At 43.0% G+C, this 22,775-nt stretch overlaps 3 protein-coding genes and 1 long non-coding RNA gene across 6 annotated transcripts in view; 2 read left to right on the top strand and 2 right to left on the bottom strand.

Moving 5' to 3' along the window:
- Positions 1-10,506, bottom strand: part of mia3 (MIA SH3 domain ER export factor 3) — a 12,374-nt gene extending 1,868 nt beyond the window's left edge. The window contains exons 1-25 of the mRNA XM_019857813.1: positions 10,299-10,506; positions 9,208-9,341; positions 9,048-9,134; positions 6,818-8,936; positions 6,264-6,629; positions 5,964-6,094; positions 4,258-4,389; positions 4,088-4,109; positions 3,932-4,020; positions 3,748-3,825; positions 3,549-3,659; positions 3,386-3,457; positions 3,194-3,298; positions 2,782-2,904; positions 2,616-2,703; positions 2,485-2,537; positions 2,319-2,409; positions 2,103-2,241; positions 1,611-1,797; positions 1,434-1,501; positions 1,240-1,325; positions 914-1,027; positions 456-500; positions 343-389; positions 110-178 (exon numbers count right to left, since the gene is read on the bottom strand). Of these exons, the coding sequence (XP_019713372.1) occupies positions 110-178; positions 343-389; positions 456-500; positions 914-1,027; positions 1,240-1,325; positions 1,434-1,501; positions 1,611-1,797; positions 2,103-2,241; positions 2,319-2,409; positions 2,485-2,537; positions 2,616-2,703; positions 2,782-2,904; positions 3,194-3,298; positions 3,386-3,457; positions 3,549-3,659; positions 3,748-3,825; positions 3,932-4,020; positions 4,088-4,109; positions 4,258-4,389; positions 5,964-6,094; positions 6,264-6,629; positions 6,818-8,936; positions 9,048-9,134; positions 9,208-9,341; positions 10,299-10,419 (4,677 nt within the window). The 5' untranslated portion in view covers positions 10,420-10,506. The remainder of the gene's footprint in view (positions 1-109; positions 179-342; positions 390-455; positions 501-913; positions 1,028-1,239; positions 1,326-1,433; positions 1,502-1,610; positions 1,798-2,102; positions 2,242-2,318; positions 2,410-2,484; positions 2,538-2,615; positions 2,704-2,781; positions 2,905-3,193; positions 3,299-3,385; positions 3,458-3,548; positions 3,660-3,747; positions 3,826-3,931; positions 4,021-4,087; positions 4,110-4,257; positions 4,390-5,963; positions 6,095-6,263; positions 6,630-6,817; positions 8,937-9,047; positions 9,135-9,207; positions 9,342-10,298) is intronic.
- Positions 5,434-15,204, top strand: taf1a (TATA box binding protein (TBP)-associated factor, RNA polymerase I, A). 3 transcript variants are annotated; one of them, XM_019857809.1, is made up of 11 exons: positions 5,434-5,661; positions 11,705-11,901; positions 12,065-12,228; positions 12,358-12,471; positions 12,545-12,743; positions 13,066-13,187; positions 13,304-13,462; positions 13,555-13,621; positions 13,906-14,029; positions 14,128-14,282; positions 14,566-15,204. In XM_019857809.1, the coding sequence occupies exons 2-11, from the start codon at positions 11,739-11,741 to the stop codon at positions 14,604-14,606; spliced, it is 1,308 nt and encodes a 435-aa protein (XP_019713368.1). In that variant the 5' UTR covers positions 5,434-5,661; positions 11,705-11,738; the 3' UTR covers positions 14,607-15,204. The 3 variants fall into 3 exon arrangements, with proteins under 3 accessions (XP_019713368.1, XP_019713366.1, XP_019713369.1); XM_019857807.1 differs by lacking the exon at positions 5,434-5,661 and adding an exon at positions 11,249-11,404; XM_019857810.1 differs by lacking the exon at positions 5,434-5,661 and adding an exon at positions 11,400-11,489.
- LOC109508022 (uncharacterized) overlaps positions 15,062-22,775 on the bottom strand; it is a 36,688-nt gene continuing 28,974 nt past the window's right edge. Inside the window, exons 3-4 of the long non-coding RNA XR_002166586.1 lie at positions 15,442-15,495; positions 15,062-15,333 (exon numbers count right to left, since the gene is read on the bottom strand). This is a non-coding gene — a long non-coding RNA (uncharacterized LOC109508022). The remainder of the gene's footprint in view (positions 15,334-15,441; positions 15,496-22,775) is intronic.
- Positions 19,392-22,775, top strand: part of dusp10 (dual specificity phosphatase 10) — a 12,643-nt gene continuing 9,259 nt past the window's right edge. Inside the window, exon 1 of the mRNA XM_019857806.1 lies at positions 19,392-19,509. The gene's annotated coding sequence lies outside the window, so the exon portion shown is untranslated. The remainder of the gene's footprint in view (positions 19,510-22,775) is intronic.

The following is a 22,775-nucleotide window of genomic DNA, read 5'->3' as shown; positions in this document are numbered from 1 at the left end:
TCGAGGACCAGCCGGGGGGGGGGTGGGGGGGGGGGGGGGGGCAAAGGGGAGGGGCTTGCATACACCTTCACACCGAGCACAGAGACCAAGAGACAGCCTCTTTACTCACTGACTCAGGAACCTCTTTGGAGGCCTCAGCCTCCGCTTCGCCTTTTACGTGCGGCTCTACTGCTTGAGTCTGCTTCACAGCAAGGATAAATACAAAAGGAAGTCAAGGTAGGAGTAGGGAGAGGAACATACAAACCCGTTTTACCAATCTCTCTCTAACCCTACAAAAAAAATGGGATTCCCATACTACACTCTGGGGGTTTGACTGCAGAAAAATAACCAAATGTGACTTACCGAACCATCCATGTTGGTCGGCGATGAACTGCGGGGGCCTGACATGTCTAACGAAGAAGAAACAAAAAGGTTCAGTAATAGTTGACGTTTGAGGTTCAATAAGCGATTCTTACCCATCCCAGGATAACGACTGTGTGGGTCTGATGGAGGGCGTGGACCTGAGAGGTGACCAAGAAAAGATGCTCAGTAAAGAATGAACAATAAACCACCTGCAGACAGTCCCTTGCTGTTCTTAACGGGTAGAAAGAGGGTCAGGTTTTGGGCAGGAAGAAGAAGATGCAGAAGAAGGAATAAAGCAACAACAAGAAGAAAAAAAAATGCTCTGCGCAGGTTCTTTGAGAGAAGATGAATCATGGTTTAAGCAAGAGGAAATCAAAACACAAATCTTCAAGGATTTAGGAAAAGGAGAATTTAAAGTTGAAGGTGCCCAGAGAAGATGTGAACAACCAAAACATAGAACCAAAGAGTGGAGAAGGCTGCAGAGAATATGAGGACAAGGCTGAAGTTGGGGGGATAACAAGGCGGGGAGGGGGAAAAAAAAAAAGTCCGCAAAGGAGCCCACTGAACTCACCATACGGGTCAATTCTTCGCCCCACTGGGGCTGAGGGAGGGCGCCTGGGACCCTCGATCATTAATGGGGGGGATGGCGCCCCCCCACTCACTGGGGAGGGCCCATATGAATCACCTGTTGTGATCAAACCAGCCGTTTACCACAAGAAAATTAAAAAAAAAAAAAACGCCGCCTCCACTTTGAAATAAAGCTCAACCATGAGTTGAACGCAACATGGCAATAATTGTGAGGAACTGGATGTAAATGGTTCATCAACAAATCTAATCGCCCAAACGAAGACCGAAGCACCGCGCAGCATGGAGAAGCCAACGCGTGGCCTTACTCACCTTGGCGAGGGCCAGCAGCTTGCCCCGAGTTGGGTCTGAAGAGAGGAGCGCGGCGCTCATTTAGCTGCGAGGTTAGTCCTGCCAACCTGTGAGGGAGGACGCAACACAACAAAAGTCAACGTTTTCATTCTGCAACATTACGCCACTAAAAAAGTCAAATGAAATGAATCTTCCGGTCCGTTGTGTCGACTGACTTCTCACGCAGCTTGGAAGATTCAAGCTTCTCTTGATTCAAAGCTCGCTCCGCGTTACGAGCGTTGACCTAATTAAAAAAAAGAAAAGAAATGAAATGAAAACCTTGAAACAAAAAAAATATGTATGTCCGTGGTAGGGGGGGGGGGGGGGGGGGGGGGGTGATGCAAAGATGACGCCGCATTCGCTCCGTGAGAGTCTACCTGCTCCTTATAGACTTCCTCGGTCTTCTTCATCTGCTCTTCCATCTCATTAATGCGCTGCCGCAGAACTTTGACTTGCTCCTCGGCCTCCACGGCTTTGCCTCCCACCTCGGACAGCAGGTTCTCTTTGCTGCGGCGCTCAAGCTCCTCCTTCGTGAGCCTCCTGTGATGTCGGGGAAAAGGGCAAAGCTAAGCTGCGCGCGGCTCGGAACGGGCTGGATGGCTTCGTCCGCTGCAACGCGGTTGATGAATTAAATACAAGAATGTGACACTCAAAAGGACGGCAAGGCAAGCCAATATTCTGTTATTTCAAACCCACATGGTTTGTTGTACAAAAGATGTGTCCAAGCTTTTTTAACCAAAGATCTACTTTTTAAGCAACCGAGCGTACTTGAACAGGAGGTGGATAACAGGAATCACCTTTATGTTGCGATACACATCACATTGACCTTTGGGAAGGTAACTTACTGCTGCAGAGCGTTTTCCTTTTGCTGGTACATTTCCACCATGATTTCATTCTTCTGCTGGAGGACTTTGAACTGGTTTTCCACGTGGCTCTTCTCACTTTTGAGGGTTGCGATGCTGTGTTCAAGCTCCTGGTGTTTTTCTGCGGCAAAACAAGGTCACGCTCGACAACACTGTTCTCTGTGACAACGTTGCGTGCGTTTTCCATGACCCACACACCTTCCAGAGCCTTTCGGCTTTTTTCTTCATTAAGCAGTTTGGACATGAAGCGGTCACGCTCCTCTTCGATCACCGTGAGCGTGGTCTGGACCTGGATCATGACAATGATGCTTTAGGACGACACAAAAATATTGATAAAACCCGCCAGAGCTTTGTGTCTCATTACCCTGGAGACATCCATCATCTGTTTGATCCTGTTCTTTACCGCCGTCTTCTTATCTGCACAAGCCATGACAATGAAACCACCTTATTCAGAATTTGTATCTAAAATTCAGCCTCCCTTTACGCCGGACTTACCAGGTGCCACTTCGCCATTCAACAATAGCTTGCCATCGCTTTTTTGTAACTCACAGGCGTCAAGGTCTGCCAGAAGCTCGGACAAAACCTGCCATGAGGAGCATCTCGTGTGAGCTGATAAGTTGGTGGAATGTTTTGTTGAAGAAACATTTCAACAAGTGCAAACCTCCACATTGTGATCTTTGAGCACCACTGAGTCCTCCAGCTCTTTTTGAGCCTTCTGATAGACTTTAATCTGCTCGCTCAGCGCCGTGTGTTTGTCCTCCCACTCTCGGATCGTTACTTTAAGCTAGAAAAATGAGAAAAGAAATGCAGCGTTACACCTACGCTGTGGAAGCATCCACTATCCAAAGGGCAGAGCATTACAGCTTATGATCGAGCATGCATGAGTCAAATATTGGACTGTCACCAAAATGTAATCACCCCAACCTTGGGAATAATATCTCATCCTTTTAAAAGCAGGCTGAGAAAGTGCATCAAAAGCTGCAGACGGATGAAGTTGCACACGAATATTCCTTACCCCATAACAGCTAATTAAGGAATCGTCATGGTTTTAAACCACACAACAACGCTCTTACGTTTTTATTTTCCTCTTTCAGCCCCGCGTACTCTTTTGAAAGGCATTTGTGCTGGACACTGTGTGCATCTTCCCGAATCTTGGCCTCATCCAAGAGGACCGTCGTCTGTGGGGGTTGGGGGAAGACATGTTCCATTTATTATTAGACCTCTCGCAATCAAATGCAGTCAAAAGATGATGTAATCATTTGTACCTTAGCCAAAGCTTCCTGAACTTTCTTTCTGCTCAGCTCGAGCTTCTCGTTTGACTTCTCCAATTTTTTCATCTGTTTAAGAAAATAGTTTGCAGAGTCAATCAGACAAGACCGTTTATAAGACACTGACAATGAATGATAAAAAAAGAAAAAAATAACACACTCGATTTCCAATTTGTAGTGAGTTTTCTTTTTCTTCATCAAGTTGTTTTTGGTATGTCTTCTTTTCTTCGACCATGCTTTCATATCTTTTTTCGGCCTCCAAAATCAGGCTCTACAAAATATAAAACACAATTTAGAATTTTAAATAGCATATATTTAACAGTGAGCTGCATATAACAATATTAGGTGTAAGGCATTACCTCCAATTTTTGCTTTTTTTTCATTGCACAACTAACAGTCTCTGCGGAGTCCTTTTGGGTTTCTTTCAACTCTTCAGTCTGTTTATTTTTTTTCGGGAGGGGTTGGGGGGGATATTCACAAATAAAACCAGACATTTTACAAAGTATTCTATTGAAGCATGGTCACGTTTTATTTCGAGCTTACCTGTTTCTGGAGTTCATTCACTCGGGTCAGTGCATCATTTTTCTCTTTTTTAAGTGCTTGGATTTGATCAGCCAGCTGTTTTTCATCCACTTAAAAAAAAAAAAAATTCAATTAGCCGAAATCATGGTTTGTCTTTCTTGTGAAAATGAAACTTACCAAGATATTGCCTTCTCTTTACCTGCAAAGCAATTATTAAAGTCAGTGGTCTGTCTGTAACACAATCATGCTAAGAACACTCGTGTTCAGTGAGGATATATCAGATGTAAATATTACACTTTCCTGATAGTGCTGAAAAACACAGAGCCTCACATTGGTAAAAGACTTACCACTAGCACAGTTTTCCAGAAGAAGATGGTGAAGGTCAGTATGCCAACCACAGCAGTGATGATGACAGCCTGCCAAGGGCAGCCAAACAGGGTTTCCCCGGGTTTCCACTCTTCTGGCAGTAGTGAAATTATCTGAGGGCATACACAAGACGATACAGTTCATGGAATTAAAAAGAGGACTGGAATCAACAGGCCAAAGCAATATACGGCAGGGAAACTCGTGAAACTTAATTCATAAATAGCACAGATAACACCAATCAACAAAATGCCTTTCCCCATTAACAAACAGGACAAAAGACAATGCATCAAACTGGTATGTGTATCAAAGGAACAAACTGCATCTCTCAAATTAAAATCTTACGCTTTAATGAACAATTGGTGGTTTTCAGTCTCCTGCATTGCAAAATGTCGGAGCAGTGCACACCAACAACAAAATAATGGAAGAGAAATTCACTCAAGATCGGAGTGTAAATCATTAGCGAGGAGGAGGGTTAAACATGCATCAGCCATGATATTAACACGTCAGCTCATCATTACAACATCATGTCACGGGCATTGAGACGATTTTTTTCAACTTACATGTTTAAGTTCCTTAAGAAAGAACATGCATACATTCTCGAGTTCCAAGAACGGTCGTTTTAGTATATCGCTCTCCATGTCGCTCTTCATTCCTTACAAGAACCCAAATAGCCCCAGCACGCTAGTTTGACATTTGTTAGCTTGTGAGCGGGTTAGCCTAATATATACGGCTATGATGGTACAAAAACAAACAACGTTGGGTGCCTACGTGTGTGTGACCAAAATGTAAATAGACGCAAATATAAGGGAGAAATACTAACTCGAAACGAGTGTAAAGCGGAAATCGGAAACGGCAGTTGCGCTAACGGTAATCAGCATCGAACACGTATCGGGAAGCTGCAAGCAGACCTGGACAGGTTGCGTTAAGAAAAGCGGCACCGGTGCGAAGACTAGATTTTGTAAAAAGGCTGCCGTTATGTGTATGGAAGAATGCCAAGACGTTTATCCGTGCCAAAATAAGCTCTGCGTTTCTGCTAGCAAGCAGTTAAACACCGGCTGCGTTGAACTTCAGCCTCGCCAGTCAACAAGACAGGGGGGAGGGGATACGCGAGACGTTCACGACAACTCGGAACTTTGTACTATTTACTGACGTCGATTCTTCTTCCTGTCGGTTGGCAAACAACCGACGATCATACCGTACATGGCATTACCAAGTGGATCGTGACCGGTGGATTTAATCGATCAATGCTGTAAAAATAAAACTGAAACGTGAGCTTAAAAATAAAACCGAAACGTGAGCTTTAAAAAATGTAGAATACATTATCTAATTCAAATTGACAGGCCAGCGTGTAAATCCAAGTGATCTGAACTTCACAGTCCTCTGAGGTAAGACTGAAAAAAGACTTCTTTTAATTTGCTGTTCGATGTAACTCCAGTACTGCAAAAAAAATGATTGCTTTGATTGCATAATAAAACAACAGACATAGTTAAATCATTTCTCATACATTGTTTTAAAAATATATACTGTACTTTTGATGTTTGTTAAAGCATGTCATTGACATGATTTATGAAGTAACAACCGAAAGAGAGGGATACTAAGATAATTTAATCAGAATTATTAGTTGCTCCTTCAATGGCTTGAAAAGAAAAGCACTACTGAAACATGTTTTTTAGCTCTTGATACTTACAAGAGTGGTCCACTCTGCAACTTTAGCCTTGATGACTGTCACAGAGCAACTCAGAAAAGTCAACGCATCTGAGAGAAATTCCACTTGATCCTCATGAAATTCAGACAATGGCTCGATGGAGTCCAAAGACCCTACGCAAACAACAATAGATGATATGATGGAATTGGAAGTGTCAGTGGAACAGAAACTCAAAAATTGCATTGCTGCCTCTAATTTTCCCTGGGCGACACTGGCATTGCTGTGTGTGCAGGTTCACACCTGCTTTATTTAGACATGGAATCGAATGTTTGGCTAACCAACCTGAGGACGAGCGCTCCACTTCTCCAAGGCCCTTGTCTAAGGGACTTTCTAGTGTGTCTTGAGGAAACTTCTGCATCTCGTCTGACGGGCTGAAACTCGGACAGTTTTCTTTGTTTTTATTGAAGTGTCCGCCATCTTCCCCCACACTAATATCCGGTGTGGTACTCTCCTCGCCCAAGAGGTCCTGTGCTTCTTTATCAATCTCTGCCGCCTGTTTGACAAACTCCGCTACAGTATGGTTGGTGTCAGTCTCCGTTTCTGGCACGTCAGGCTCCTTGTCCGTTTCTGGCACGTCAGGCTCCTTGTCCACTTTGTCAATGTCTGGCAAATCATCTTTTACTTTCATGTCTGGTTTGTCTGTACTGACTGAAAAACATTGTAGCGTTAGAATGGAGACCAGAAGTAGTGCAACTCAGGTTGGAGGATTGGTGCCAAATATTCTGAATTGATTATTCATTTCCCCAAGAGTCTATCAAGGAAATGTTAAACATCACACACACATAATCCCAAAACATATTAAAAGTCAACAAATTTATAGATATAAATATACAGACCTTGCTCATTAATTCCTGTTCTCTCTTCTGCCAAACGTGTGCTATCACTTGCTGCAGAATACTTCTGTCTCAAACTGAACGCCAGCTCCTGGAAGTCATCCAGTATTTCCGTTTCTTCGTCTATCATATCCATCCGCTGCTCATCATCATATGTTGAGTGCCGGCTATCCAGAATGTTCTCAATTTCATCCAGGATGGTATTTTCCGAGGTTTCCAAGATGTTCTCAAGCGCATCTTCGAGGTCTTGAACCGTGCCGGAATGAGCAAGACGGGTAGCTTGTAGCTCAGTGTCCAGGTCCAAGAACATAGATTCCAATTTGTAGAGATTCCGGAGCCCCAGGAACCTCTGGAAACGCAGCATCTTCTCTTCGGTGTAATAACCCTGTAGCAGAGTCAGCCGCAGCACACTGTCGCTGTAGACCGGCTCAGGACTTGAGGTAACGTGTGGGCCTGTTTCTGGTGAGGCGTTTTCAGTGTTTGCATCATACGACTGCGAGAGAGAAAGTGCATTTTCATCTTCAAGTAGGTCTTCACTCCCCTCATATTTGTCTTCATCCATTTCGGTGTTTTTCTCATCCGCATGAACTGATTCATCATCAACATGTGCCTCGTTGTGTTGATGAGCACCTTGGAGTGAGACGCCATCTTCCGCTGCCTTATTGACAGGCTCGCTGAATGAACCAATGGATTGCATCGCCCTTGGAGGCACATCACGGTTTGTTTCCGGAGTGATGACTTCTTTGTGAACTTGAGTTTCATTTTCACCCAAAGTTTCTTTGGAGTCTTCCTTATCTTCCATTAAAATGCTGTTCTCGTGTGTCTCTTTGTTAGCGACGCTGTCCTCTTGGGGCACCGTCTTACGTGCCTCCGTTACCTTCTTGTGCAATTCAGCTTGAGGTAAAGTGTGCGATATAGAATCAAACGTACGTACCGTCGCATCGGTTGGTTTAGGTGTTTCAGCTTGAGTTTCCTCATGCTTAATCGCGAGGGCGCTACCGTCATCCTCAAGATCAAACAAGAGTTCCTCAACCACTGTTTCTTTAGGATCTACAGACAGAGAATTTGGCGAATCTGTAGGGATTTGATACAAGGTCTCTGGCTCTTTCTGATCTCTAGGATCTACCGAAAGAGAATCCAGTGACCCTGTATGGAATGCATCGAGGTTCTCCGGCTCCTCATTTTCTTTAGGATGGGCAAATTCTGAATCAGGTGAATCTCCAAGGACTGTATTGACATCCTCTAGTGTGGTGTCTTTTTGTGGTTCATCAAAAATCGTAGGTGGTTCTGATTCAGGCTCTTCCTCCAAAACTTCTTCTGAACCAGTCCACTCTGTGTCACTCCCAGCAGAAATATCGTCATCAAATGGGGTCGATGTGACCTTCTCGTGATCAGGTTTTGATTTGTCATCTTGCGTAACCACGGAAGTGTCATCTTCTTCCTCTGAAAAAGAAAGCAATGGCATTGCTTTTGCCTGGTCGGTATCACTGTGTTGGTCAGAATGACCTTCAAATATTTCATTCTCCTCCTGTTCATATGGAGTGACTCGCGTGGTGGATTCGGCATCTGTGCTGACAGCATCAAAAGTTGACCCAAAGGAAGTTTCTAACCCAGAGATTTTCTCTCCTTGAGAAGTTGAGACGGTAACATGTTCCGACACGAGATCATATTTGAGTCGAGATTCCTCCACGTCTTCTTTGTGGACATCTTTGGTTTGATGCTTTTCTAACTCGGCATCTTCAAGAAAAGTGTCTGTGGTGGTAATTTGCTCATTCAGTTGGTCATCAGCAGCATTGTCAGTGTCATCAGGTCTAACTTCTGTGTCAGGCACTTTTTCTTCTTGAGTTTGGTTTTCCACATCGAGTTGAAAAAAAGAGGCACTTTCATTATCTGGGGCCATGCCAATATCCTCAGCTCCTATTACATGGTCATCCACCACCTCCTCCTCTTCCTCCTCCTCCGGTCGGCTTGTGTCTTTCACAGTGTCCTCTGACACTTGGGTTTCGTCAGAATTCTCTTCATTTGCATCATCACTCTCCTCCGTTGGAAAACCCAACAGTGAATCTATCTCATAGTTGTCAAATTGGTCAAATCCTGTGTCAAAACAGACAAAATCTGTTTCCTGTAAAGCAGACAGAAGTGGATTAGCGGCATAATATTTTTCAAACAAACTGAAATGCAAATGTAAATGGGTAATTGAATCAGTTGATTGCTTCATCTTCACATGGTCTACCTCTGTTGGAACTTCAAATTCTTGATCTGTATAAACATGGTTTACGGCCAGTAGGTCCATTGGGAAATAACCAAAGTGACTTCCGACCTGTGACAAAGAGGTGCACGATGAATTCGCAGAATTCTGCTTAACATTTAAATAGAAAGTAGAATTTACTCACACTCCCAGCCCATATGTCAGCCCTTCTTCCTGACAATTTGTAGTATACATAGACAGTTTCTGATTTCTTAAATGACAAGAACCGACAGTCCGGTCCTGAGAAATCTTCCACTGCTTTTCCACGACATAGGAGCACTGCAAAAACAAAATGCATAGAGTTATGGGTGTTAGCATACACAAGCACATTGCAGTACATCCTTTCCATGAATACCAATATTCTCCCTCTCACAAATGAGATCGTGAGAGAGAAATGGGTGTTCATAATCGAGTATGTAAATATAGCCTTGCAAGGCTTCCCAAAGTTGGGAATCTGACAAATAATGCAATACAGTACATGCACTTTTGTCTATGTGCTCAGACATCAGTAAGCCCCTGTATAACAAGTTTGGCAGGGATCCTTTTACGCTTCTGCTCTTCTCTCTGAACTGAGACAGTGATTTGTGAGATTTCCAAAAACATAATTTTTGGAGCGAACCACGAAGTGGATGTTTAAACGGCCGCGGTGAACTTAAATATAAGTTATATCATGAATGAATATGAGGGAAAAAGTGATAGAAACAGACAAGAAAATATTCTCAACGAAACCTTGATTTTGTTAGCGTTTTAACCCATAAAGGTGTAGCTTTCTCTCCAGTTTGTTTGGCTAACGAATCAGATAAATGATAAGTTAACGCCAGTTTGCTTAACAACGTCGTTATGTAAAAAATAAATGTGTGGTGACGTTTTATGCTGTGAACAAAACTCGTGCTTAAATCACCAGCTGTTACTTATCGTTGAAGTAAGTATTTATTTATGTGTTCGTGGCGTTATTAGCGATTAGCTGCTAACATTAGTTAGCCAGTAATGCAGGCCGGAGCCACCAGGAAACCGGCCAACGAAGGCTGCGTCAAGGCGAACAACCTTGACCAAGAATCGGCAAACATTCACTTTAGCGTACTGGCAAAGATAAAACAACAGCAGCCCGCGTTATCGCAGTTGCAAATATCGACTGTCAACAGGTCAAGCGATAAGGCTCAGTTTATGGCTAACTGCTTTGGAATGGATGAAGATGCATGCCTGAGCGACCGGTTCACTATCAACAGAAAAACTTACTGCTGCACTCCTCGTCGGCGCATCTCTTAAAGTCGGAGAATCGCTTCTCCAAGGCGGCGGTTGAGATAAAATTAAATAAAAGTAATAAAAAGCCTTGTCGGTAAAAGTGCTTGGCTGCCATGCTGGCAGGTTTAGTGGTGAGCAGGAGCACTGGGGTGGGAGACGACACGTCAGCAAGCAGATGAGATCCGGCTGGGTGTAGGCAACACGGCTCGGTTTTCACTGCAGGCTACCCGGCTCCTCTTTGGGTTGTTTGATTTCTCATATCTGAGTCAAATGTTTCCCTACGGTCTCCTGCATGTCACCTCCAAAACAAGATTTTTCCATTGAACTTCATATTCACAAATTAAGTAGATGCTGTTATCATATTGGACAAGCTCCCACACATTTTGAACTGCAAGCAGACAGTATTGTATCGTGCATGCAAATAACAAAATATGTAAGCTTACAGACTACGTGGACAATGGCAGGGAGGACTTTCCCGCTAGTGTTTGCATTTTTATGAGCAATATGGTACGAGTACCGATTGATTTCATTAATCAATACGATCAATAAAATGAACCAACCTGATTACCAGGTTTATTTTATAAACCACAGACAAGGAAACATCATTTATACGTGTTTTATGAGAATTTACTCATACTGTATGTCAATATGCAAGAAAATAATATAACCTTTATTGTCATCTTTTTTTTTAACAGATACAGGTCCATATACTGAAACAACATCATACACACACACAATATAAAGATACAAGAGAAATAATATTCGACAAGATACAAGAGGAGAAATTAAGGCGTTATAGCAGTTGAATTAATACATCAAGAAATACAATACATAAAATAACGTCTGTGAACAACATAAGCATTCGTTATAGCGCGTGTGTGATCTTTTTCTAATTTTACAACGTGAACAAATCAATCGCATACTTTGCAGTGTAATAAATGACTATCATTGGATGTGGAAGGTTATTTTGACGTGCAGTATTGTTCCGTACGCTCCTTCTAAATTTGACCCGTAGAGGGCAGCCTCGTGCAGTATGAAATATTACCTACCAAAACATAGAAGAAGAATAAAATCCTCATGTGGAGTACAGTAATAACGTTGTAAGTAGAGCTATATTTATTTTCACCTCTAAACTCTTAACAAAGTGAACGTTTGAATCTCACGTGTAATTCGAATAGCACACAGGTAGGAGCCAATTTCAGCATTTTTAATGAATCGCCAATTTTGTCACTCTGGCATTCATAAAGGCAAAAGTTGGTTCAGCGGAGGGATGTACGAAAGCGAATTACAAAACAGAGCCAACAGTATGTTATGCATACCGTGCATGCAGTACAGGTATATATTCGTTTGTGCCATAGATATTATTATGTGTACATTTATCACTATATGTCAACCTTCAGGTGGAGGTGCTCAAAAGCACCAAGCATGTGATGAATGATATCCTCCTACAAGAACAATAACCGCTGGATCATGGACGACCTGGAAAATGAGCTTTGGTCTCTTGTACAGTTTGATGAGCTCAATGATTCATCAGAGAGCAATGTGACCAAAAAAGAGGAAAAGTCAAAGCTTCCGTTGGCAGATCCATTCCCTCTTGGTGAGTAGAACATGCACATATCATCAACATTGCTCAGTTATTGATATGATCAGAAGACTTAAATACACAGAGACTTTTGAGGCGCTTGTTTGGATTTCATTAGAGTCAGCTGCTGTACCTTGAGTGTCAAAGCAATAAAATTGTTATTCCCTTGTAATTTCAGAGACGGCAAAGGAAACAGGCTTTCACAGGACCACAAGGCTTTGTCTCGAGAGAATCAGAGAAGCGATGCTGCATCACAGATGGCAGGAGGCTGCAGAATATATGGCGTGTTACCCCCAACAGTTGGAGGACACAACTGCTGTGCACGCAAAGCACTACAAAGAGGTACATTGATGTTTGGTTAGGGCCTCAAGTACTTCGAACGGGCGTTGAGAAAACAAACCAGGACTAACAAATGAAAACGTGGGGCTAATTTGTCGAAAGAAAGAGTCAGTAAAGGTGTTTGCTTTTCAGATGATTTGGAGAATCACCATTGAACTCCTTCATCATCACCCCAACTCAAAGATGGATGACTATAACATCATCTATGAGCGGATGAAACATTCAGGAGTTAAACATTACCTAATGGTACACCAACATCATCACCGTGTGCACGCACCGCTCTGCCATACAACAACTGTCTAAATCTTCGCATTTCTAGATCTGTCTGGAGCATTCCTTCCACCTGCTGCTCCATGGCCAGATCGAGAACGCAAAGCGTCACCTCTCAATCGCTGAAAGCTGGAGGTATGGCAAAGAGTCGGCACGCCACTATCAGAGGACCAAACTGATCCAGGCCTACAGGAGTTTGCTGGATTACATTATCTGGTGCGACAAGAAAAATGCATCCTCCGAGACCAGTAAGGCGACACTGCTTAGCATATATTATTTAGGTGCAACATGTGGTTTGCATGTCACAGTCAAAATGATCTGGGTTGAATCTTTCCGTGTGGAGTTTACTCTCTCGATTCTACACCAGGCACTGAACAATATAAGTAGACAATGGCTGGATAACTGTTACAGTCACAGATAGACATGCTGCATTTATCCTCTGGTGTAATACCGCCACCTACAGGTTAAATCCATTTTTAAGGGAGCTCGTTGACTTTATTTGTATACAGCATACGGGACAATTTCGTTTTTTGTTTCACATAAAATGATTAGTTCTTTTCTATTTTCAAGGTTTTGCAGACCCTGGAAGCACCCAAGACATGCACAGTTACTTTAGACAGGCTTCAGTCAATCTGAAGGATATTTTAAAACATCCCGGTGTTTGGGATCCCTTCATACTAAGTTACGTCGAGGTAAGCACATTCAATAACTTTCAGTGAGATTGAAGCATTTTGGAAGTGTGGATCTTAAATGTTGCTCCACTGTAATGTTGTGAACATTTATTTTTATTTTATTTTTTTGGTAACAGATGCTCGAATACTATGACGATCAGGAGGAAGCAAAGACAGTCCTGGAAGACTATGCGTATGACAGCACGTTCCCCGCAAATCCAAACGCACATGTCTATTTGTACCGGTACTTGCAGAGACACAACGCATCAGAGTGGAAATTGCTGAAAGTTTTAAAGGTATTGCCCCGGTTACATGCCACAGTTCTTATTAGTCGACTTACAAGGAACCTCTTATTTTATTTGCAAATCTTCCTTCCTCATACCCTTAGGTCCTCCATTCTTTAGTTCCAAGCCATGAGCTGATGTTGGACTATAGTTCCTTTCTGCTTTTCTCAGGTATTTTGAACTGAACACGCAACACATAACCGCCACTCTAAATAAAGTGCTGTACATGGAGCAAAAAGAATTCATTTCACAAAAAAAAAAAAAAAAAATCAAACCTCACGCTGAGTCAAAAGTCAAAGAATAAAAATGAGTTTTAAGACTAGTTGTCAAGATGGGCAGCGGGGGGATTGCCTAACTTTTAGCGGGAGGCGCAGGATGAGTACATGAACATGTTAGAAAGCATTGCTGAGGACAAGTATAGTATTAAATATGATGCCCTTTTTTATTTTGTCAAGAGCAAACAGAAGACATCAAGACGGCTCTTGGAGTTGTCCTTGATATGCTCGACTTTGCCTGCTGGAGGACAAGCATGGACGCGTGGAAGTGTTTAAAAGACATCGTTGACAAATTACAGTTAGAGTACGACATTGTTCTTACGACATTCAATTCACTTAGTGCCAAGTCTGTTGTGCCACTGTGGGCTTCATCCGTCATCGCCGTCGTGTGTTTTAAAACAGTGACGACTGGAAGGAGGTTGTTGCAGAGAAGATGGCGGCAAGAAAAGAGTGGTGGCCCGCACTGCACTTTACAAGGTTCCATGCTTCCGAGGATGCCGTGCAAAGACCCCAACTGATGGAGGTGAAGGCATCGCTCGCCAAGATCCTCTGTCCAGGTGAGCTAATGTCATCTGTGTAGTTTCCATCAGTTTCAAGTTATCAGTCAAGTCAACAGTTTATTTTCCTTACGTAAGAAGCCAAGGTTAGATGCTATGTCGGAAATCTTCACGTGAAATCAGTGCATGTCAGTTACAAAAAAAAAAAAAATGTTCCCGTATTAGAAAGATAGAAGCGTTGAAATAAACGGTTACAAAACTTGCAAATTGCGTTTGTATGAATATTTAAGAGAATGACGCTACATATTTTATATTTGGTCTTTGTTGTATTTTGTACTTCCAGAAATGACGCTCACATACCCTGCTGGAAGCAAGACGCGGTAGTACCTTCTCTGTCCACTAGGGGTCGTTCTAGCACTGTATTTTTGCTTGAATGATATGACCACCTTTTCTGGACAGAAAGCACATTTAGCTCTGAGCCAGCCCTCCTGGGTATTTTATGGTTTTTGTAGCATTTGGTTGGACTTCTTCCTCTGTCCTCGGCTGACTTTTGCCGCACTACTGCCACAAGTCGGCGTGTACACACTCAATAATACACACCGCCTCTGTTCGCTCTGTTGTCACGAGAGATGACTCAAGCAGCGCAGACCTCACAACCGCCCAGTGTGCTTTAATTTGGACAAGTATGATAGATTGTTAACAGCCCCATGTGTTTAGTAACAATAGCTGTCATAAACAACGCGCTTTGAAATTGTGGTTAGGTGGCAGAGTATCAACGCTAATATTTTAGCGCACGCAATAAATTGTGGTCAGTATCTCCTAGACTTATGTCTTTTTTTTTTTTTTTGTATCTCGTTGCATCGCAACATCAGTCACGGCTCACCCAGCATTTTGTTTACTCCTCTGGGTCCTTTGCACCAAACCGTGAAATAAAGTCTGCATGGCGCAGCATGCCAATTTAATAAATGAAAGTGTTTTGTAATGATTCTGCTTACTTGGTTCGGCTTGCCACAATGTTTGCTGTGCAGTGTGTGTGTGTTGCTTTGCAGTCATTACATAAACCAAAAGCCCAGAGCACTTGCCTGACCGTAGAAGCAGCTGCTGAAGAGATCTGGGGGATACAAGTCGCATGTCATTTAAAAACTCAGAACTCCAAACAGTCACCATTCAACATTCTTAACCAATATAGTGAGATTGTGAAAAAAAAAAAGATTCTCACCTATTGGAGGTGGGTTGTTAACGCATCTCTGTGATAAATGTGGGTTCACTGTACCTTAAAAATAAACAACATGAGCTTAAAAATATACACGGTGACAACATGTAAACAAATACAATTAAAGTCAACCATCTTAAAACCATCTGTGGGGAAACAACCCGAATACGGCCTCAATCACCTGTCCTGACAGCTAGCCTACAAACCATGCATTCATTAAACTCTGGAGGCTCCACTCAAAGTGTTTTTTTTTTCCAACTATCCCAGCAGGTTTCAAGGTGACTTTGATGACTAACCAAAAATGTGGAGGGGAAAAATGTTTAATTCATTGCTGAGCCTAGAAAACCACGGCATTTTTCATTGTTATATGAGTTTGACATTAATTGAATTTCCCCTTCTCCTGCTTGTTCCACCTCATCTTCCCGACACACACACACACACACACACACACACACACACACACACACACACACACACACACACACACAAAAAAAAACAGACAGCAGTTTGTACTCAGAGTCTCACTCGGGTAGGCTCAGTGGATTTGTAACCTCAAATCCAGCCTGTGATAGCACAACTTCTCTGCAAGTGCACGCCATTTCCAGTTTTGTACGTTAAGGGAGTGCAGGGTGTTAAAGGAGATGTGGAGGGTGAAAACCTCTTAATTCAGCTCTGCATCTGGGGCTTAACATACTGATGTGCTTGGCAGTGCTGCATTCTACAAAGACGAAGGAGTTCAAGGAAAACATTCGGCCCAAGCCAGAAACGCTGCGGAAGATCAAAACCAGGAAACGCAAGTCAGAACAGAAATCCATCAGGAGTCGGAATTAAAAAGAATCAGAATTAGGTCTTATAATTATTGCTTTAGTGCAATTAATCCGTGCATACTTGGTATGTTCAAACAACGATGGCCCTTGTGAACAGTTTATCAAAAAGCTTTCGGGACATTGAAGCACTGGCAGATGCTAAGACAAAATTGCTTGAGGGGAGACATGGCTCGGGGAGCTTTTGGGAGGAGGAGAGAAAAATAAGATTCCCAAAATACCCCCCCCCCCCCACACACACACATCATACTGTGAAGTTGAAAGTCGACACCCGCAAAAGCTTTGTTCTGCAGAGTGCAAAAAAAACAGCGTTCAATAATGTATTGGAGGAATAACGACGAAGCTGATTTCTGGGGAGCTCAACTGTGGTGGGCTAAGATTAGAATTTTTTTTTATGCAGTACACTGGCTCCAAGGAATGATGAGTCGACTTAAAAATGTCCCAAATTAATATTTACTAGTTATTTTCCCCCCCTCTGTGTATTGTACACTGGAACCGTCAAATCAGAATGCTCCTAAAGTCATTTAGCCACATCGCTCAACGTCCGAGGGGTTCCTTCCTTTATTGCTCATTAACTATTTAACAATCTGAGCAAACTGGGTGATGACCAAAATCCCCAAATGGATTGTCTACGGTAAAACCTGAAAGGTTCGACCGAACTCCCATTTTCTCGAGAACAATCCGCACAGAAACCCAATAAGTTTCACGACCGCAAGCAATTTTAGCTAGCTAGCTAGCCTGAAGATAAATGGTGAAGATTTGTCGTCAAAACAACACGCGGGCCCACGGCAGTGTTCATTTTGTATGAAATATGTTTTCCTTCTGTAACCGAGCTACCCTGAGGTACACCCACTGTCACTGTACCTTTCCTCTACATCTGGTTAAGCAAATGGGTTACCCGACTCTTGTGGTCACAGTCGGAAATCGAACGGTTGGAAAATGTTACGAAGCCACATGCATGAATGTCATTTTGTTTTTCCACCGCTTTTTTTTTTCCGTTCATCTTTTTTTTCTCTGTCAACTCTACGTTTGTTGTGATATTTAAATGCTTCTGTGATCTAAAACATAGGACTTGTTTTTTTTTTTTTTTTTTAATGTCGCCGAAATAATGGCATCAGCTTGACAGATTACTGCTGCGATTTTTTTATGAGCATGCAAAATAACCAAGCAGCTGTCATTTTCTGATTAAAAAAACGGAACTAAATGAGAGTTGATTGCAGAGCCGCCAACGAGCCGGTCACGTAAAGCCTTCTACCTTCCAGTGAATCTGTCTAATGGTCACTTTTCATTGCCTGACCTCCATCAAAACGCTGCTCTTTTGTGGCGGCTTTGGTCCACGCCAGCTTTTAAATGTGCTGTTTGTCTTTCTTTGTGCCGATGTGTAGCTAGCTGTGTGTTAGGTCAGATTAGCAAATGTTAAGGCCGGTGGCGCGCTGAATGACCGCATTAACCAGAGAACAATGGCAGCGTGGAACAAAGGCCTTTCACGACCTGTCTGACAGCTTGTTGCGTTGATGTCATCCTCTGACTCAGGGTGTTGCCGCCGTCTCTGTCACGCTGGACGCTCGGATGGATGACATCACCAAGTGACACACATCTCGCTCCTCATTCTGGGTTTTTTTTTCGCTACTTTTCTTGGGTCAGTAATGACCTCATTAGCTTTCATGTGCTGTCGGCTTCTGTTTTGTCCCAAAAAAAAAAAAAAAAGGAGACTTGGATAACAGGGAAACAAATAGGTCATGTGATCAAGACTTTGGGAGAGTTTTGTAATGTCGGCGACTTTAAGTGAATAGAAATGTATTGATCAGCACCATTAGTCTTTGGTACCGGTAGCGATGTACCTCGGAAGAAGAAATACTTTTAAACGGCCACGCCATCTCCAGAGTCGGAAACGTGACCACTGCTCTCCCCACCCTTGTGATATGCATGACTAGTAAACTGTTCTTCATGTGTGAATTTAGTGGACTGACATTTGAACGCAACCTTCATGGCAGCCTAGTAAAACTTGACGGTCGTCACGCTGAACGGAAACGACAAGGATCAACCCGAGATGTGCACTTTGAAGGAAAGATGGACGCCGGTCGCCGTCATTTTATACGCCCGCACAGATACCGAGTCCAATTTGTGCTGAGTTAAAACAACATGGTGATAACCTGAAGCGTGGCGATCATGTTGCTGTTGTCGGTTTTATTCGTCGGCACTCTGCACGCTTGGTATTCGTCAAAAGGCTTCTATTTGCGCTATTCCGTGCACCTGCTGTGCCCCCCCCCCTCCAGCCTCCATCTCTGTCATAGGAAGTGAAGCGTTTCGCATTTCTGACAGCTTGTGTCAAATTTTCTCGGGAGTTAGCCTGAGCAGAAAGAACGCGGCGGCGGCGGCTGCCGACACAGCAGAACAAGACGGAAGACAAGCTGTACAAAGTCGCCGAATCACACTCTTACAAGTCATACAAAACATTTTGCGGCGAGCGAGTCTGGCAGTATGGTCCAATACGTTGTCTCCCCACGTTCATTTGCAATAAGACCACCGCAGAGATGCAAAGCGATCACAAGGCCGAGTCGCAGCCCCTCGTGGGACCGGTCCCACGCTCCAACACAGACATGCAGCAGGTGACCCACCGTCCTAGAAACAGTTGCTATTTACACGCCATTAACAACGGCTGCTCGGGGGTGTCATTGTTATTTATATTTAATCCGCGTATTTATGTTCAAGGTGGAAGGCAGCACATATTTTCTGATGAGCTGGCGCGCAGTAAAATTTGCAAGAAAATGTTTTGGTTCCAGACACGCGCTCTAATGTTCTCATGATACCGACATTTGAACTTTGACAGCTAGGCCTGCCATCAAGTAATACCCAAACTGAAATGACATGATAAACATCAATCAAGAGCCTATCCCGGCGCGCTTTGGGGCGACGTAAACCCCGCACGGGTCGCCAGCCAATCACAGGGCACAAATAAACAATCATTCCCACTCAATTTCCCACCGATTGACCTTTTAGAATCATTAGACGCCGAATTCGCATGTTCTCAACGTGAGTCATTTGTTGTTTTAAACAATGCGACCACACTGTGTTATGCAGTCTCTGTTTGATGATGTCACAAGGCTTTGTCAACAATGAGACGTCAAAAAAGGATAAAAAAAAGAGGTCATCTTCCATATCAAGTACTTGACCTATCGAGGTCATCTGACAAGAACGACGACGACTGAAATGAGCGCAGCTAAAGTGAAGGAGCTCAGGAATGCCACTGGTATGTGACGACTATTATTTACTGTATTATGCCTCACTTTATGTCGACCAGTGTGATGTCATCACTCATTTATCAACATGAGAGGAGACAAGAACCGCAATCATCAGGCAAGCAAATCAACGATTCCTAGGAATCAGATTACCAGGCAACCATTTCTCCAAATGAACTTTTTTTTTTTTTAAACCCTTTCAGGGACAGCGGTCACTACAGTGGGCAGCTTATCACGTTATCGTGTTACAGGGTGCACGAAATACTGATAAACAGCTTGACGCAAGTGCCTTCTAGTACCGATATACCATACAACCGTCCAGCGATCTCTGTTGTGGTGTAAAATATCACCAGACATCATCTAATATGCTCAAATTCATCTATGTGTGTGTGTGTGTGTGTTTGTGTGTAATAATACTTCTATTCTGGGAGAAGGTCACGATTATAATTGGCCCGCCACCCCAGGCAGAATGACAATATTTGCTATTCTTGAGATCATCATCTCACGCGTCGCTGAAGATGAAAGCGTCACGTCAAGATAGCGAGCGCGCCGACGGCCGAGATCATCGACCGAGGCTGCCCTTAACGCACGACCATAATTGCACACGTGCAATTGTGCACGTTGGGATGCTGTGATGGTTAGCTGTACAATATTTACTAGTTGCTAGGTAACCACAGGGGATGATCCAGTCCTCCCCTTTAGGGGAAGGGACATGCCAACGTGATTGAATAATACCGAGAAGGTCAGCGCAGCTCAGAGGTAAATAGGTTTGCCATTAGTTCAGAGATGGAGACGTTACGGTAAGACGACGGTGGTTTTGTTGGCGCGTCACGTTGGTTGCACACGCAACACCTCAACGGTTTGTACTTGAAAACTCCACCGACTGCACGCTTCCCGCTCCGGAACGCTCATCTGCCTTCACATTTTGTAAGCGTCGTCGAGGGGAGTGCCAAAGGGACAGTTTTGAGACATGGAAGGTTTGAGGTTGAGGAGAAACAGATAAATCCACTCCCGGTTGTTATGTAACCAGTGGAAGCCAGCGAATAATGAGGCCCACAAAAAAAAAAAAAAAAAAAAGTGATTCATTTCAGTTTAACCATTTGAATCAATAATCTACCGTGATGGCTGGATAAGGTCTGAGATCACCATGGGAACAAGTGAAATTTAGTTATTTTGAGAAAGCAATCCTATTTTTTTTTCTTAAACGTTTCACACAAGTGTTAAGTTTTCAATCGTGTGTATTTCTCACGTTTAATACACTGCAAAACCAATCCTTTGTTTCATTTGGATTTAGAGGGTCCAAGTGTTTCCCTCATGAAACTTTACATCAAAGTCATGTAAAAAAGTTCAATTTCCAGGTTCTCTGGTCATTATTTCACAGCTTGCTACCATTGGTTCGTGGTTCCCATTTGTGGCGGTAATTGTAACACAGCACAAAAAAAGAAAAACCCCGTTTGTCACACTGGTCGCATGTCTGGCAGCTAAAAAAATGTACTGAAAGCTGACTAATCGGTTTTGTTTTCAAATGACAATTACGACTTTCAAGTCCTGAGACGAGTTTCGCACGCTTATCCAACCATGACGGCGAATGGCAAGAAACTAAGACGGCACGCAGCGACAGGCTGCCGAACGTTTGGCAGTGTCCCCGCCTCGCGTTTGGTGAACATGTCGCTTTTCAGGCTGTTGGGGGTTTCAGTCGCCCCATCTGGGCCTCATATGTCCCTCCTCAAGCATTGATGCCGAACATTCACTCGATAGGATGGAGCGCTGCAAGCAAGAGGCCATTCAGTTTCATAAAATACAAAGAAAAGATTTAAAAACCAAAAACGAGGAACCAAATTTCGAATCAATTCAGCCGTTCTCGACCTTACTTCACATTCCCACATGCTCTGAATGTGACATTAAGTCTGTACCTTGTCAAAGTCAGGAAGTGGTTTGTGTCTGTCTTCTGGGCCAGCAAAAAAAAGAAAAAAGTCGGCATCCGTCACATTTTCCACGCTTCAAAAAAAAAAAAAAAGAAAGAAATCATAAAGCGAACCACTTGACAGTATTTTACTTCATTTGTCATGATCTCATATTGGTGGGATCTCAAAACATACAGAACATCAAGATACTGAAAGCCACATTCACTCATATTTTCCACTGGCTGACATTTCTGTGAGCTCAGTGTGGTTCGAGCGCTTACAAAAGTTAAAGAAGAAGAAAAAAAAACCATGGGCAAAATCTCAATGAAATGAATCATGAATGACTTGCAACATCTGATTGTTTTTTCCCTCCATCCGTTGCATAATTGAAGTTCCAATGAACTATACCGCATCTAATTATGTTTCATTCAAAACAACGGATCATTTGAGTGAACATAGTGAGGGAACTACAACACTCAGAATGCAATCATTTTTTTTCCCCTTCTAGCATCTTCTGTGACCCAGCACCATCCTTGGCTTTGTTTCTTAACTACATGTGGCTGAGTGACATACAATCCAGTTTTATGTTTTCTGTTTAACGTAAGCTTAACGAAACCAGTCGCACAGGCCGAGCCGGGCCAATTTACATAACAGCTCGGCCATCATCTCGGCATCTTGTTTCAAAATCGCCACCTTTGAGTCGCAACTATAGGGCCATGAAAAGTATACAAGAGCTTGAACGGGGTTCGTTGGTTTGTAATAAGGAGAAATTTGTCATCCATTGGATTTTAAATGGCACGTTTACTGGTGTGTCTTCTTCACCTCATTTCTTTATAATCAGACGACCAGCCCTGTACTTAAAGAAAAAAGAAAACATCAGTTTCCTAAGCGAGAGTCACACATTTCAACACAAAGTGAAACGAGAAGAGCTGGCAATGCAGTCCGAATTGGCTTGTCAATTTCTAAATAAGTGCACGGCGCACTAATAATAGCAGCAGTAATAAATGCCCAACATTGTTTCGGGTTGCAGCTGAGCATAAAAAGAGAGCTCAGACTATATTTAGGGTTTCAAGCCAGAAAGTCCCAGCATGCAGTCTTTCGTATTTGACAACGTAAGTCATCCAAATGGGCTCGAGCTTAATAACGTGTCTGCCAATAACATCAAATTAGTAATGTTGTTATCTTAACGTTGACCAAACAGCTGTACGAAACCTTAAACAACGTGTAGTTTGTATGAGTGCCTGCAGCAAAACTGTTTAACGGTGGTCACTTTGGATCAGAATCAAAACAATTACTCGCCACTACTAATGGCACTAGTTGACAGTCACTAATATGAAGTTGACAGTCGCTCTTCATAATACAGTATATATATA

This window comes from Hippocampus comes, unplaced genomic scaffold (genome assembly GCF_001891065.2).
Source record: "Hippocampus comes isolate QL1 unplaced genomic scaffold, H_comes_QL1_v1.1 scaffold154, whole genome shotgun sequence".
Lineage (NCBI taxonomy): Eukaryota > Metazoa > Chordata > Actinopteri > Syngnathiformes > Syngnathidae > Hippocampus > Hippocampus comes.
The sequence above is the reverse complement of the archived record's forward strand: the minus strand, read 5'-3'. Positions and strand labels throughout refer to the sequence as shown.